This window comes from Lissotriton vulgaris, chromosome 7 (assembly GCF_964263255.1).
Source record: "Lissotriton vulgaris chromosome 7, aLisVul1.2, whole genome shotgun sequence".
NCBI lineage: Eukaryota > Metazoa > Chordata > Amphibia > Caudata > Salamandridae > Lissotriton > Lissotriton vulgaris.
Genome location: NC_141695.1, coordinates 407,647,663 through 407,661,951, shown reverse-complemented (window position 1 = coordinate 407,661,951; position 14,289 = coordinate 407,647,663). Strand labels below are relative to the sequence as shown.

The window sequence follows — 14,289 nt, the reverse complement described above, 5'->3', positions numbered from 1 at the left end:
CAAAAATGGAGGAGCGCTACCTCGCACAGAGAGAAGAAGCAGTAGAGTGAGTACTCAGCCGGGTGAAGCCCCGGAGGGGGAAAGGAAAGGAAAGTGCCCGGCCACTGGCACCCCAAGAGGGGGGAAGGAAGAGCCAGCATTAAGGAGGCTACAGGCATAAAAGTTAAAGTATGGATAGCTAGGAAATACCCCATGAAAATTGGTAACATTACAAGCCTGACTGATACAGCAGAGGTAAGTGACTTTGGAAAGAAATAAAAGCATCACCATCTTGAATTTACAAATACTGAATTCATCGCTGGTGAATTGTCCTGGATTGTGCTATTGCGGAGGGGGTAATCTGTGCTTATAATTATTGGAGGAACTAAGGATTCAATGTGAACAAAGTGGCGGAGTAGTAATAGGTTGGACTTAATTTGACTAATATACTTACCCCATTCACTAGCATTGTTTGATCCACTTCTTTACACCTGTTTTACCCCTACGGTGTATATTACTTGACACAGTAGAAGTGAACGTCAGATGGCTCCAAAGAAGGCAAAAACAAGTAAAGTAAGAAAGGACCTCCCTATTCCGAACAATGAAGTAATGGAACAAAACATGGTACTTGTAGGAAGTATGGATGGCCGGGATGAGAATGTGCAAAGTAAGACTACTAAGAAGAAATTCACACTTGATAAATCGCAAGGTAGTGAAAAAGGGTGAAGTCTTGTGTCAAAATCGATCAAAGACTTTGTAGGTAAACATTTTAAGAAGATCCCTACACCCCAAAAAATCCAAGTCCAGGACAAGGATCTGCTTATGACTCAAGAAGTTAGCGTACACTATGTTTCAAGTATAGAAGAATCTCTGGTGGAACAAAGTATTGGCAGCCAAATTAATATCAATCTGGAATTAAGACTTTCCTCATCCCCAATGATATTCTCTATGACCGGGACCACTGAAGAAGAATACAAGGTCAATGCCTCAAGAGTCCTGCAAGCCCAGAAAGATATTATGGACTCGGAAATAAGGTCTAGACTAGAGGAAAGCATGAGTCAATCGATAGATCAAGGCCCCAAAGGCACAGAAGAATTAGAGAGTAATAGTACGTTGGGCCTGGACATTTCATCAACTTCTTCAGCTTCAATGCTGGACATTATGTTATTGATGAAAAAAAAACTGCAAGGCCTGCTAGAAGTGACATTATCTAATAATAAAACATTAAACTCCCATGAAGTCAACTTAAAACAAATTGTTAGAGAATTACAAGGTTTAATGCCATCTGTCGTTAGACTGGTAACTGTAATTCCTGCTCAAGGAGGTGAAGGGGAAACAGGGCAAATTAATAATTGTCATGATGTGTATATTTTCAGATGCCCAATGTTAATCAGGAGATGGGGGATCACCCTTGTTATAGGGGACCTAGCACAAGGTTTCATTTAAAAAGAAAAGCTTATCAAAAGGGGAAACAAAAGGGCCCAAAGAAAAGTGGGGAAAAGGGAGTGAATCCTATGAAACATCTCTTGAAAGAGAGACTCCCTGGCCGAATAGGAGGTCAAAAAGGGTGATAGAGAGTCCCCAAATTAAGAGACAGGTAGCAACTAGGGGGAAAAGGGTCCATCAAAAATTCCCTCCTAAAGTAGAAAGCGAAGTGACAAAGTTGAGAAAGTGGGAAAACGCGCAGGAGGAGAAGGACCTCCCTAATAGATCAGGGAGGGGTGGTAAAACCCCCAAAAGCCCTTTAAACCCAACTATAAAGAAAGATATAAGGGAAAAGAAAAATTTGAGGGCAGCAGGAATAGAATCAAGTGATAAAAAATGTATATATATATATATATAGAGCCCTCTGAATTAGAGAAGGGGAGGAAAAAGTTAAGAAAGATTGTACCACTTAATCGCTCAAAACTCCTTTTTGCTTTTTCAAAATGTCCCAGCCTGAAGGAAATTGAGACAAAAGACTTGAGGCAGGTATAATAAAGGCACAGAATTTACAAAAGTCAAAGTTTACTCGGGGTTGGTAAAAACTGCAATTTTAAAAGCCGAAAAAGAAATATTGGATGAAGCAATAAGACTAATAACACAAACCGAATTAGATAGAGAAAACCAACCAGACAGTGCCTTCCTTAAATGGCATGCAGGTCTGGGGAAAAGGCAGGCAAGAATGATAGTAGGGGCATGTGGGGAAAGAGCTAATATTAATATAGTTGTAGAGAACACCAGGCTAAGAACTAGCTGGGGCAATTGGAGCTCTGTAGAAAGCCCCACAAGTACACCCATATGGGGCATGATTGAGTCCGGCAGACTTAGTGAGATTGATTAGGGAAGTGGGTTGTCGTATAGCACAAGAATAATTTCATGGAACATAAATGGACTGATAGGACAATCAAAGATTGATATTAATTGTCTGCAGGAAACTTGGCTATGCGACTACACCCCGCCATTCGAAGAATTTGTACACCAACATAAACCAGCTGGTAAAAAATGATTTGGTTGACCTTCCAGGGGGATTATGACACTTACTTCTACTAGTATGGCAAAAAAGTGAAGATTTATAACTACAGCTTGTAAATGGGTGTTGGTTTGTGAGATAACTCTTCTTGTCTCCGAAAGGCCAAATGAACGACTGAGTTTGGTGAATATTTACATACAATGGGGCTCTCAAGAGGAGTATAAATGGGAAATGGGTCTGTTTAAGGAGGAAATGAACTCGTGTCTGATAAATATGGAAATGATCTGTTAATTATTATGGGGCATTTTAACCACAAACTAAACCCTAAAAAATGACATCCTTGGCTAAAAGAAATCAGAAAAGCATTTGATTTAATGCCAGCCCTGTTCCCCACTTGTACTATGACTACACAAGATGAAGCCTTAGGGAAATTCTTGGTTTCAAAGGGGTTAATTAGCTTAAATGGTAGGGTAGATTCCGATCGTCCAGCAAAGCAGACATTTAGAAAAGGTAACCAACACTGCCCCAAAGATTATGTGTTTGTAAACGCATGGAACTTTGATAGGGTAAACAAATTCATGGTAATCCAGCGAGAGGAAAGTGACCATAGAGCCCTTTATTGTGAATTAACGAGGTGGCCCTTAAAACTCTGTGAAAGAGTCCTTCCGCAGACTATGTCATATACAAAATGTCTGACTACAAAATTAGCAGATGAATGTCTAGCGACATTAGCGAGCTTCCAACAAAATGTAACTTTGGAGGAAGTTATTGAACGGAAGGTTCCATGGTTTGGAGATAAAATTAACCAGATTGTACAAGTCTTGAAGTTGACCTGAAAACAAAGGAAACAAATTCTAAAAATATAGGATCATCTCTCAGAAAGCAAGCAAGCGGGTTTGATCCTGTGTGTAGAAAAAAAAAGTTTAATAAGGAGAGTTGAAAGGTCCCTACGGCAAAGGTATGATCAGGAGGGTCTAACTAAATTAAATAAATTAAAGAAAGAATATAAAATACTTGTAAGGACTAAGAAGATAATATTTAAAGAAAAATGTTGGCAGAATTGTTTAGAAACAATCGAAACAAAAATTGTGAAAGGGTTCTGGAAGCTGATCCAGAACGCCTCTGGTCGGACCCCTGGAACCCTGAGCTGTGTAGTAGACGAGGCAACCTGGGAGGAGTATTTAGGCCAACTATATATGGCTAGTCATGTGTCAGTAATAAGTAAGGGAAGTGCCCTTAGAGGAAGGGAGGCAAAAGAGCTAATTTCATCCTTCTCGGTAGAAAAAGTAAAGGAAACTATCAGGAAGTTAAATCTAACTCGCGCCGCAGGGCCAGATAATTACCTGCTGTGATAATTAAAACTCAGATAGATTGTTGGGCACAATTTCTCTCTCGGATGTTTTTAGCCGTTTTAGACTCAGGAATTATCCCAAAATCCTGGAGGGGGGCCGATATTAGGCCTCTGCACCAAAAAGGTGATAGGAATGATCCTAAGAACTATAGATTAATGAATCTGCTAGATATTGGACTGAAAGTATTCTCGAAAATAATACTTAGCAGATTAAAAGACTGGGTGGATTCACATTCGATCGTACAGGTCGAACAAGGAGGCTTCAAAGAGGGGCATTCAATGATAGACCATTGTTTTGACTTATGGGCATTAGCACGTAAATACATGGAACAGCAGGGTAGATTATACTGCTGTTTCATTGACTTTCGCCCAGCATTCAACCTTGTGGATAGGGAGTGCCTTTGGAAGACTCTAAGAAGTCATAATATTCAAGAGGATCTCCTAGCAATAATTCAAGAGTTGCATAGACAGAACTGGGCACAGGTCATTAAAGATACAATAGGGGGTTTGACTCCGGAAATAACTATAAACAATGGCCTCAGACAGGGTTGCGTATTGGCCCCACTTCTTTTTTCAATCTTTCTCGCAGACCTACCATCTTCCTTGATGACTGATAGAAGTGCAAGTCCAAAAGTAAAGTGGAAGCATTTATCCTGTTTATTGTACGTAAACGACGTACTGGCAGATGCATCAAAGTTATGTTTTGCGAGTCCTTAATAGCGAATTTTAAGGAATCGCTATTAAAGACTCGCAAAACGGGCTGCATGTAGGAATCGCAATGTTATTCGCAATTCCTACAGATTCCTTATTTATGATTCGGTAATAGCTAATCGCTAATAAGGAATGGCTTTCCCATACATTCCTATGGGAAAGCCATTTCCCATACATTCCTATGGGCCTAAAGGCCCATAGGAATGTATGGGAAATCCATTCCTTATTAGCGATTAGCTATTACCGAATCTCTAATGTTCTGCTATTTCAATGGTGCCAGGGTGTCCAAAGGACACCCTGTTGGACCCCTGAAATGGACCTGTGCACAAATGTTACACACACACATGCCCTGCGCAACATGTAACTTTGAAAAATGCACAAAAATTTGCTCCCCCTATTAGCGAAATCGCTATTTTTTGGGTTTCATGCATTGCATTTAAGGAATCTCATTTTGGCATTCCTTAAATGCAAGAGCAATTTAAGGAATCGCTATTTAGAGATTCCTTAAATTGCGATTTCTGCATTTGGGATGATGCATCCTAAATGCAAAAATACCGGGAGCAAACGGCCAGATTCTGAGAATCTGCCCGTTTGCTCCCGGTATTTTCTTTGATGCATCTGCCTGTTAGTAATATTAGACCAAACTGAGTTGGGTGTGCAAAGAAAGCTAAATGCGTTCAACAAATATTTTTTAAACATACATATATATTATATTTTTTGCTGAATATATTATACATTTATTGTACTTTATAATATACAGCCTCAGGAAACACTGCAGAATAGAAAAACCTGACATACTACTGCTATGAGCAATTGTATTTGCTAAGAGTGTTCTTGCAACAGTGTAGATGTTTCGCACAACACTTAGATTACCTCCCAAGAGCCAGTACAAGATACATAAATTACAAACATCTTTGGCATCAATGGCTCTAAAATGCCACAAAATCCAATCTTAATGGCAAGTCTTTTTGTAGCAATGTGCACAGAGAATAAACCTTATCAATGCCTGTATCTTGTCTTTAACAATGCCCATTAGATACTGGTGGGCGAGTACTAGACACAGGGCATGGCTGACGGCAATGGTATGCCCAGTGCTGTGTTCCAGGAGGGTGTGGCTCCAGATTAGCCTGATTAGGTATTGAGGACAGAGATAGAGTCCAAAGGGAATAGATAAATGTGGCACTTATCTTACTTGTTCATAGCGGTTTTCCATGGATTGTAATTGTATAGTCCCACTGTATAGTCAGTACTGGTTATTCTGGTTTTAACTAGGCATGACTCTTACTGGCATGGCCTGATATACTGGTTGATACTGAAGATTGATGTTACATAGTCTTTAGAGCTATGACTGAACATAGTCCTTGATGGCTCCCACTGGTATGGAATTAACACCGGCCATACAGAGTTTTATTCTGTCCTTAACTGGCCCTTCCTTTTAGGTTTCATGTTTTTACAGTAATGCTTATCATTATATTGCTGTATCTCCCTGTGCATCTTAGTACATTTCTAATACAGCATGAAAGGGATCATTGCATAGGATTTCATACCATGATTTCATACCAGGTGGGTGGCAGGAGATGACCATGATATGTGGAAGGGTATGGTACGGTACGCAGCCTGGTGCTGTACAGGCTCACGGGCAGGGATGTAAGCATAGGATCTTATTTAGGAGCAGACCAGTATTTGAAATTCCCTGTGAGACCCTAATACTTATGCTTAAATAAATTCAGACAGGATGGCAGCTGCCACTAAGCACTGAGTACAGACAGCACCCTGATGAAGGTTACTGACATCTCTTCAACAGACCTTTTCAACCAAAACGCGTGTCGGCGCAACTCTGTCTGTGCATTCTTTGCTCTATAAATTAAGATTATTAAAGTTTCTGAATTGTTTGATTTCTTTATTCACAGTATAAAATAACCATTCTTATAGTTTGCTTTATTCATGTTTAATGTTTTTGATATGTTATGCCATGTGAAGTGTGAAGTGTGACTGGGTGTGATTGTTGTTCCAAAAGTTGCTTGGCTTATTATTTCTGTTTTGTCTAGGTATGTCTAATTCTAGTTCTGTGGAGCTAAAAAATTCATGTTTTTAGTGTGAATATAAAATCTACTTTTTCTAATGTAAAAAATAAATATATTTTTGATGAGAAACAAATTATTAATTGAACTGGTATGACTTATGGTCTTCTAATATTGTAGATGCATTGCTCCTTCATTGAATTAATTGGAGAAGTTTATGTTTTGTTTTGTCTCTATTATCCTTCCCTGGATTCTTCTCCAAAATAAACAGTTCTCTCAGGGACCCCCCTTTGTTTTTTTAACTCACCTCAGCATACTACAGCCATACTTGGCCACAGACCGTGCTATTCCAGAAAACGTTTACTCAAGTGAGTAGTCCTAGGAGTTGATGACAGTTGTAGGTTCCCAGGTATACTCATGAAATTCATTGTAAATTCCCAAAAAGTCAGAAATTCTCCATGACTCTGAATGCTGTGAGTACAGTACATCGCCAGAGGGCCATTCTTTTTTTCTTTCTGCTATAATCTATATTTCAATCTCCATATTTATATACTTCTATGTCTACCTTTCGTCAGTATCTAGTACTACTTTTACGTCTGTCATATTCAACTTCTAATATCTATTGACTCCGAGTGCCGAACCTCTATCAGTTTCTATCTTCTACAAGAGTGGCTTGTACTCTGACATGTTTGCTCCAGTCTTCTTAGGTATATTCTGGTAAGCGCAGCCTATAATACCAACACTGTCAAGGGTTTTGCAGCACTATCTATGAAAATATTTGACAGTAAATAATGGGAGTAAAATGAATGCTATGGACTGATATACCAGAATGCACTTTGGTGAGTTAGATAAAACATGCTAGTGTATGAAGCACACTACTGAAACATATTGACAGGCTCCACCCTCGAGGTGGGAGCTGTTGTTGGTCGCTTAGTGGAATTCACACAAGTTGGGGATGGTGTGTTGCCATAGCAATTTAGAAGAATGTTCTGCATCCTCAGAATTGCTGCTTCTTGATAAGTTTGCAGATATGACTTAACACGTCAGTGGCTGTGCCACTCTACCTGCACGGAAAACAACCTTTACTACATGGTCAAAACACCGCAGTACCATCAAAACGCAGATTGTACAACGCAAGTCGTTACCATGACTTGCACTGGAGGGCGCTCTAGACTAAGGAATAGTGTGATATACTATTCCAACACCTTCCCTACTGTACGTAGGCTGGAGTTGGAATAGTAAATCATACTATTCCTAAGTCCAGCACCCTACAGCGCAAGTCGTGGTAACGACTTGCATTGTAAAAGCTGCGTTGTGATGTACCGCATTGTAATGTACCGCGTGGTAACGTCATACATCCACCTGCACTCGTATTTGATGGCAAACACTTTATACATGTAAATAAAATTAATACTGCAGATTGTTGGAATAAGCCTTTTTCGCAGGGTTCTCCTAAACATTTTGCCTGTTGTCTCCTATTTTTCTGACCCTGTTTTTGTTGGGTAGAAGAATCTGTGCACTTTACCACTGTTGATCTGCGCTAAAGTGCATATGCTCTCTGTATGAATTGTGCTATGATTGGTTATCCATGATTGGCATATTTGATTTACTGGTAAGTCCCTAGTAAAGTGCACTGAGTGTGCCAGGGCTGTACATCAAATGCTACTAGTGGGCTTGCAGCACTGGTTTTCCCACCCACATGAGTAGCCCTGAAAATGTGTCTCAGACCTACCACTGTAGTACCTGCACACGCATTTTTAAACAGCCAGGCCCAAACCTTCTGTTTTCTTACATGTAAGGTAACCCTTAGGTAGGCACAAGGTACCCTTGTGGACAGGGTGGAGTGTATGTGAAAGGTAGGACATGTACGTGTGTGTGTGACATGTCTTGCTAGTGAAATACTGTGTATATCATTTTTCTCTGTTGAAAGGCTATCTGTTAAATAGGCTAACAGGGGATTTGCTTTGTAACACCTTCTAAGTATACCTTTTCATAGGGACAACATAGGGAAATGGAGTTTAGGCTCTCTTAACTCAGAATTTATTAATGCACTTTTTGGAAAAGGTGGCTTTTAAATTCGGTGTTTGACAATGACACTTTTAGAAAGTGGGCATTTTCTTACTTTACCATCCTGTGTGTTTCTGACTGTCTGTGTATTCAGCGGCTGATTTTGTAGTGACAGGAGATGGGGATGTGCATTCACTCTAAACTGTCACTAGGGGGGTTGAGGTGTTCCCTGCCGTGCCTGGATGACTCATCACTGGGCTGCATAGACCTGGTCTGCATTTAGAGTGGTGGGAGGAGTTTTGCTTACACTTGAATAGGCTGTGCCTTCTTTTCACAATGCTGTCTCTGCCCCCTGTGGTCATGCTGCACCAGGGAGAACAGGACTGGTTTGGACTGGGTTCAGAGGCCCTTACAGCAAAGAGAACAATAACAAAATGGGGTATAAGTATGAGACCTAAATCCTTAGGAATTCATATTACTTCAAGGAAAAAGATGTCCCAGCCAAGAAGAAGAGCAGAAAGACTGTGTGAGGGGTGGGTTTGCCTGCAGTTGTGGCTTCTGTCTGTGATGGAGGAAAGTGACTGACTGTTAGAACTGAGGGAAACTAGTTGGCAGAGGTAGGTACCACTATCCAAATAGGGACCCTTGCTCCTAGTCAAGGTAAGAAAGATACACTCTATAGATAACCCCTGCTCATCCCCTTGGTAGCTTGGCACGAGCAGTCAGGCTTATCAAAGGCTATGTGCTAAGTATTTGTACCAACACTCACAGTAACACAGTGAAACCACCACAAACTGACTCCACAACAGTTTTGAAAAATAAAGGTCTTTTTAATTTAAACTACACAAGACCAAAAGGACAAAAATTCAACATACACAGTTCAAGAATATGGTTTCAAAGAGTTCTTAAGGTTGCGTTAAAAGAATGTACAGTTGCGTCACGTTTTAGCCAAGAGAACCTTTAGATGCGACAAAAGTTCAAAGTGAAAGCTGTAGCGTTGAAAAGCAAGCGATGCGTCACTCCTGAGACTGTGGGGAGGCGATGCGACAACCCCGCTGGAAGTAGCGAGCGTGTTGCGGTGACTCCGGTCTGTATGGGTAGGGATGCGATACCTTGCGTGGAAAACGGTGCACAGGTTTCGGTGAAAAGGGCTCGCAAAAAGGTACGATGCGACGATCTTCCGGGTTGCGATGATCTCCGGTGCGGCGCCGATGCACAGCTCAGCAGCGACCTTCTCCTCTCACGGCCCCTTGAGCGATGGCTCTGTGACGACTCTCGCAGCAACGTGATGCGGTCCGCAAGCAAGCCATGCGACGATCTCTCCCAGTGACGACAGGTTCTGCAACGATACTCGCAGCGATGGTAATCTTCCCGCACCGGACTGGTGCGTCCCGCAAGCGGAGGATGCGATGACGCTGCGGCGATCTCGGCCTTCGCGGCGGCGGGAATTTCCTCGCACTGACAGGATGCGCTCCGCAAGCGAGCGATGCGTTAAACTTTGCAGAAAGTTCTTAAAATCTTGGTTGACAGCTTCCCAACACAGGTACAACTTCCAGAGGTACCACAACTGGCCCAAGCACTCTAAGAAGGACAGCACTATCTCAGCAGAGTTCAGGGAAGCTGGGGGTAAAGTCCTTTTGTTCCTGGGACTTCTTAACAGGGATCCAGCTCTACTTAAGGCCCTTGGAGTTTCTTTCAAGCAAGGGGACACAGCACAAAGCAAAGTCCTTCCCCTCTCCTTGGCAGCAAAGCAACTGCAGGTCAGTCCAGCAAAGCAGAAGCAGAACAGTCTTCCTTCTTCTTTAGTCTTCCAGCTTTCTCCTTGGCAGAGGTCCCTTCTTGATTCCAGGATGATCTAAAGTTCAGTGGTCTGGGGTCCTGTACTTATACCCCAAAACATCTTTGTTCCCTTTGTGCAGGAGGGCTCTAAGCCCTGTGCAAACCAGTTCTGGAGCACTCTGTTTACATGAGTCCTTCTTTCCTTTCACAGTGCGGAGCAGAAACATCAGCCACCCCACAGGAGGTGGAGCCAGCATTGTGGAGGGAAAGCACAGCCCTGGAGCACTTTGTTCACATGATTCCTTCCTTCCTTTCACAGTGCAGGGCAAAGACATCAGACGCACCATAGGGGTGGAGCCAGCACTGTGGAGGGCAGGCACAATCCTATTTAGGTCCCAGGTGCAACTCCTCCCTCTCATCTAGATGCAGATCTCTCTATTCACCACTGGGAGGACTCATTCTGTCCCCTGGAATCCCCCAGACCTGTCACTCACAAACCAGACAGTCAATTCACAAACAGCTAAAGGCACACAGAAAAGTCAGAAAAGAAAGCAGCCACTTTCTAAAATGCTGCTTTCAAACACAGGATTTAAAAACCATCCTTCCTAAAAGATGTGTTATTAAATTCTGAGTTCAGGGATACCAGAGCTTTATGTCCTACCTTGCTCCTATGGGAAGATATGCTGGTAGCCACTGTAGCCAGCTTTCCCCAGGATAGCCTATGGGCAAGGTAGCCTTACAATAGTGAAAAACAAAAATGGCTGTCATTCACTACCAGGGCATGTTACCTCCTGAACTAGTACATGCTCTACCTTTCACATACACTGCACCCTGCCCAAGGGGGTACCTTGGGCCTTCCATAGGGGTGACCAATGTGCACAGAAAGGGAAGGGCTAGGCCTGGTCAGTGGGGAAACTGGCCAGGTTGACATGGCAGTTCACAGACTGCACACAGGCACTGCTGTGGCAGGCCTGAGACACCATTGTAGGGCTACTCATGTGGGTGGCACAATCAGTGCTGCAGGCCCACTAGTAGCATTTAAATCACCAGCCATGGCACACTTAGTGCACTTTACTAGGGACTTCCTGGTAACTGGGGCGGCCTTAGGCATGTGGAAGCTGTGCACCTGCACAGGGCCACCATACCCCAGGGGCCACCATGCCAATATATATCCTTAATATAATAATCCTCTGAGGATGGATACATATTTGCGTGGTGGCCCCTGGCAGGGATTTGGTGGCCTCCGGCTCTGTTCCACTTCCAAACACCCTGACCCCCCCTCTTCACTGGCCTCTAATACTAGAAACACTCTTGATGATCTATGGGGGCTCCCGCGAGTAGTTGGGCATGTAAAATGTGGTTCATGCAGTGTCTGTGCTAGCACAATTGAAGGAAAAGACTTCATGTTTGAACAGATCTTTTTTCACAGGCAACATCTTACAAACTGTAACACTTCTAATGTAATTTATGCTATCTTTTGCCCGTGTGAGCTAATATACATAGGACAAACTACGCAAAAAGCCAGACTACGAATTGAACAACACAAGAGTAGAATTCGGTGCAGGACTCCTAACGACCTTGTGGACCATTTTGTTGAAAAAAGCCACAGTGAAACTGAACTTAAATGGACAATTATTGATGCAATTAAAAGTCTTCCAAGAGGAGGCGATTTGAGCACCCTGTTGAATAAAGAGGAACTTAAATGGATCCTGAGAACTAAAAGTATCCACACTGGTTTGAATCGACTGGAGGACTGGACCTCTCTGATATAAAGACAATTGGATGCCTTTGCGGGATGCTTCATTTTGCTACATTGCTCAGGATTTTATATGCGCTGTTTGAAGATCTGAATTTCCTGAATTAACAAAAATTTCCAACTGTGGCCACATATATCTGTACGCACTTCATCTTGTGAATCTGGATCCAAATGAGATAATTCATATATTTCTGTGCCCATATTGTCAAAAAGTATAGCAGTTGTATATATATGGGTTAGAATCTATGAACTCATTCTAACATTACAAAGTTCTATAATCTTTGTTTTTTGGAATATGTACTTTTTGGATGAAAATTTCTAAAGTTATGCAATCTCTATTTCTATACTATTTCTACAATCTCTTTTCTTTCTGATTCCGAGATTAACCACTCTAAAATTGCCGCCGTTTTAATATATGCGGAATTGGGTTAAGCGTTTACATTTTTGACAATTCTGCTCAGAGACTATAATGTTTGTTCTCTGTTTTAGAAGGGACTTGAGGATCTGGTAACCCCACATATCCTCGTAACTAGTATACCCTCGCCTTTGCCATTAGAATTGCCTATTACAAGATGGCCACCTCCGTTCCTGCATAGTCATCACGTGCCTATCAGTCACATGACCTCGGCACTATGTTTCGGGTTGCTTCATTAAAAAGCCAGCGTTAATGTCAGCCTCCACGGAATGAGTATTCACTCGTCCGACTTTACAGACCCCCATTGAGGTGGAGCCTGTTCTCTTTGCCGGTAAGCCCCATGATTGCCATACTGGGTGTTGAGCTCTCGGTCTGACGCAGATTGGTTTATGCAACCCGGCATCTTAGCAATTCTTTCCATTACCTCCCTAAGTTTCACCAGGTATCACCAAGACCGGCAACAGACTGTTTTTTGGGTAAGCGCTTAACTTGTAGATCATTGTTTAGGCTACTCCCGTTTCTAATGACATTGCTTACTGAAATCCTCCTTAATTGGTTTTCAGGACCTGTTTCCCATCTGCGAAGATTCAAATGGTAAGCCTTACAACGAAACGCCCTTAACGTTTCGAGCACTGTTAAGATTGGGAAATAATTTCCCCCTCTCTTTTACCCACATTAGGTCCCCACATGCTTCAGTTATTTTAAATTTGACGACCCTGTCATTTCGCTTGACATCGAGGTGTGTTCCTCGTATTTTGTGATCCAACTATACTGCACTATTAGGGCAATGACGGCCATCTCAGCTTAGTACTTCTCACACGGATTCTTCCTTCACGGTGTTCTGCTCTTTAAACTCTCGGTTATATGGTGTTAACTTCTTCTTAGCACGCTGAATAAATTCTCTAGCGTCTTTTTTAAGTGTGGCACTAACTTTGAAACTACAAGGTCTCACGGCATTTTGATGCTATTTGTTTTTATCTATTTGGGTTGTGTGGTTGCTCCAACTTCTTTTTGGAGCTAAGTCAGACATCTCTAAATGTAAAATTAATATTATTATTTCTAATATATGTCATTTTGTCTTTTTTTCCCAACCCTTTTTTCCCCTTTTTCATTCTGAATGTTATGTGTATGTAAATGTAATTTTGGTCTGTTTTTATTTGTTGGGCAATTATTATTTAAGGCATGCATTTATAAGTCCTGATGATGATCCCATACTAACAGGGATCGAAACGTCGTCGACAATATACGCTTGATGATTTATATATTGTATTGAAAAGATCACGCAAAGTGTATTTTTACCATCGTTTGTCACAAAATTGAAGTATTTACAGAGTGCCCTTCCTTTTTGCCTTATATGTATGTCATATGTTTTCACATATGTGATAGCAGGACACAGACTGTGTCCCGCTTGGTAATTGTTTTACATCTTTTGTCATATATATAAATATTTATACTATTAAATTCTGTCAGCTTGAACAGCAAAATATATAGATTTCAATTTTGGTCTATATTCATTCTGATTGTCTTATTCTTGTTAATGTTTGGGACCACTGTCTTTTGAAGCAGGCCCACTAGTAGCATTGAAATCACCAGCCCTGGCACACTTAGTGCACTTTACTAGGGACTTCCTGGTAAATATGTCAATCATGGATAACCAATCACTATTACAATTTACACAGAGAGCATATGCACTTTAGCACTGGTCAGCAGAGGTAAAGTGCCCAGAGTCCAAGTGCCAACAACCACAGGTCAGGAAAAACAAGGGAGGAAGAAGCAAAAAAGTTTGGGGATAACCGTGCAAAGAGGGCCATTTCCAAC

The 14,289-nt window shown here is 41.8% G+C and overlaps 1 protein-coding gene across 1 annotated transcript in view; it reads left to right on the top strand.

The window, feature by feature from the left end:
• LOC147701751 (uncharacterized) overlaps positions 1-14,289 on the top strand; it is a 123,619-nt gene that overhangs the window by 2,324 nt on the left and 107,006 nt on the right. The window contains exons 3-5 of the mRNA XM_086929363.1: positions 12,731-12,802; positions 12,905-12,947; positions 13,035-13,065. Coding sequence (XP_086785489.1) covers positions 12,731-12,802; positions 12,905-12,947; positions 13,035-13,065 — 146 coding nt within the window. The remainder of the gene's footprint in view (positions 1-12,730; positions 12,803-12,904; positions 12,948-13,034; positions 13,066-14,289) is intronic.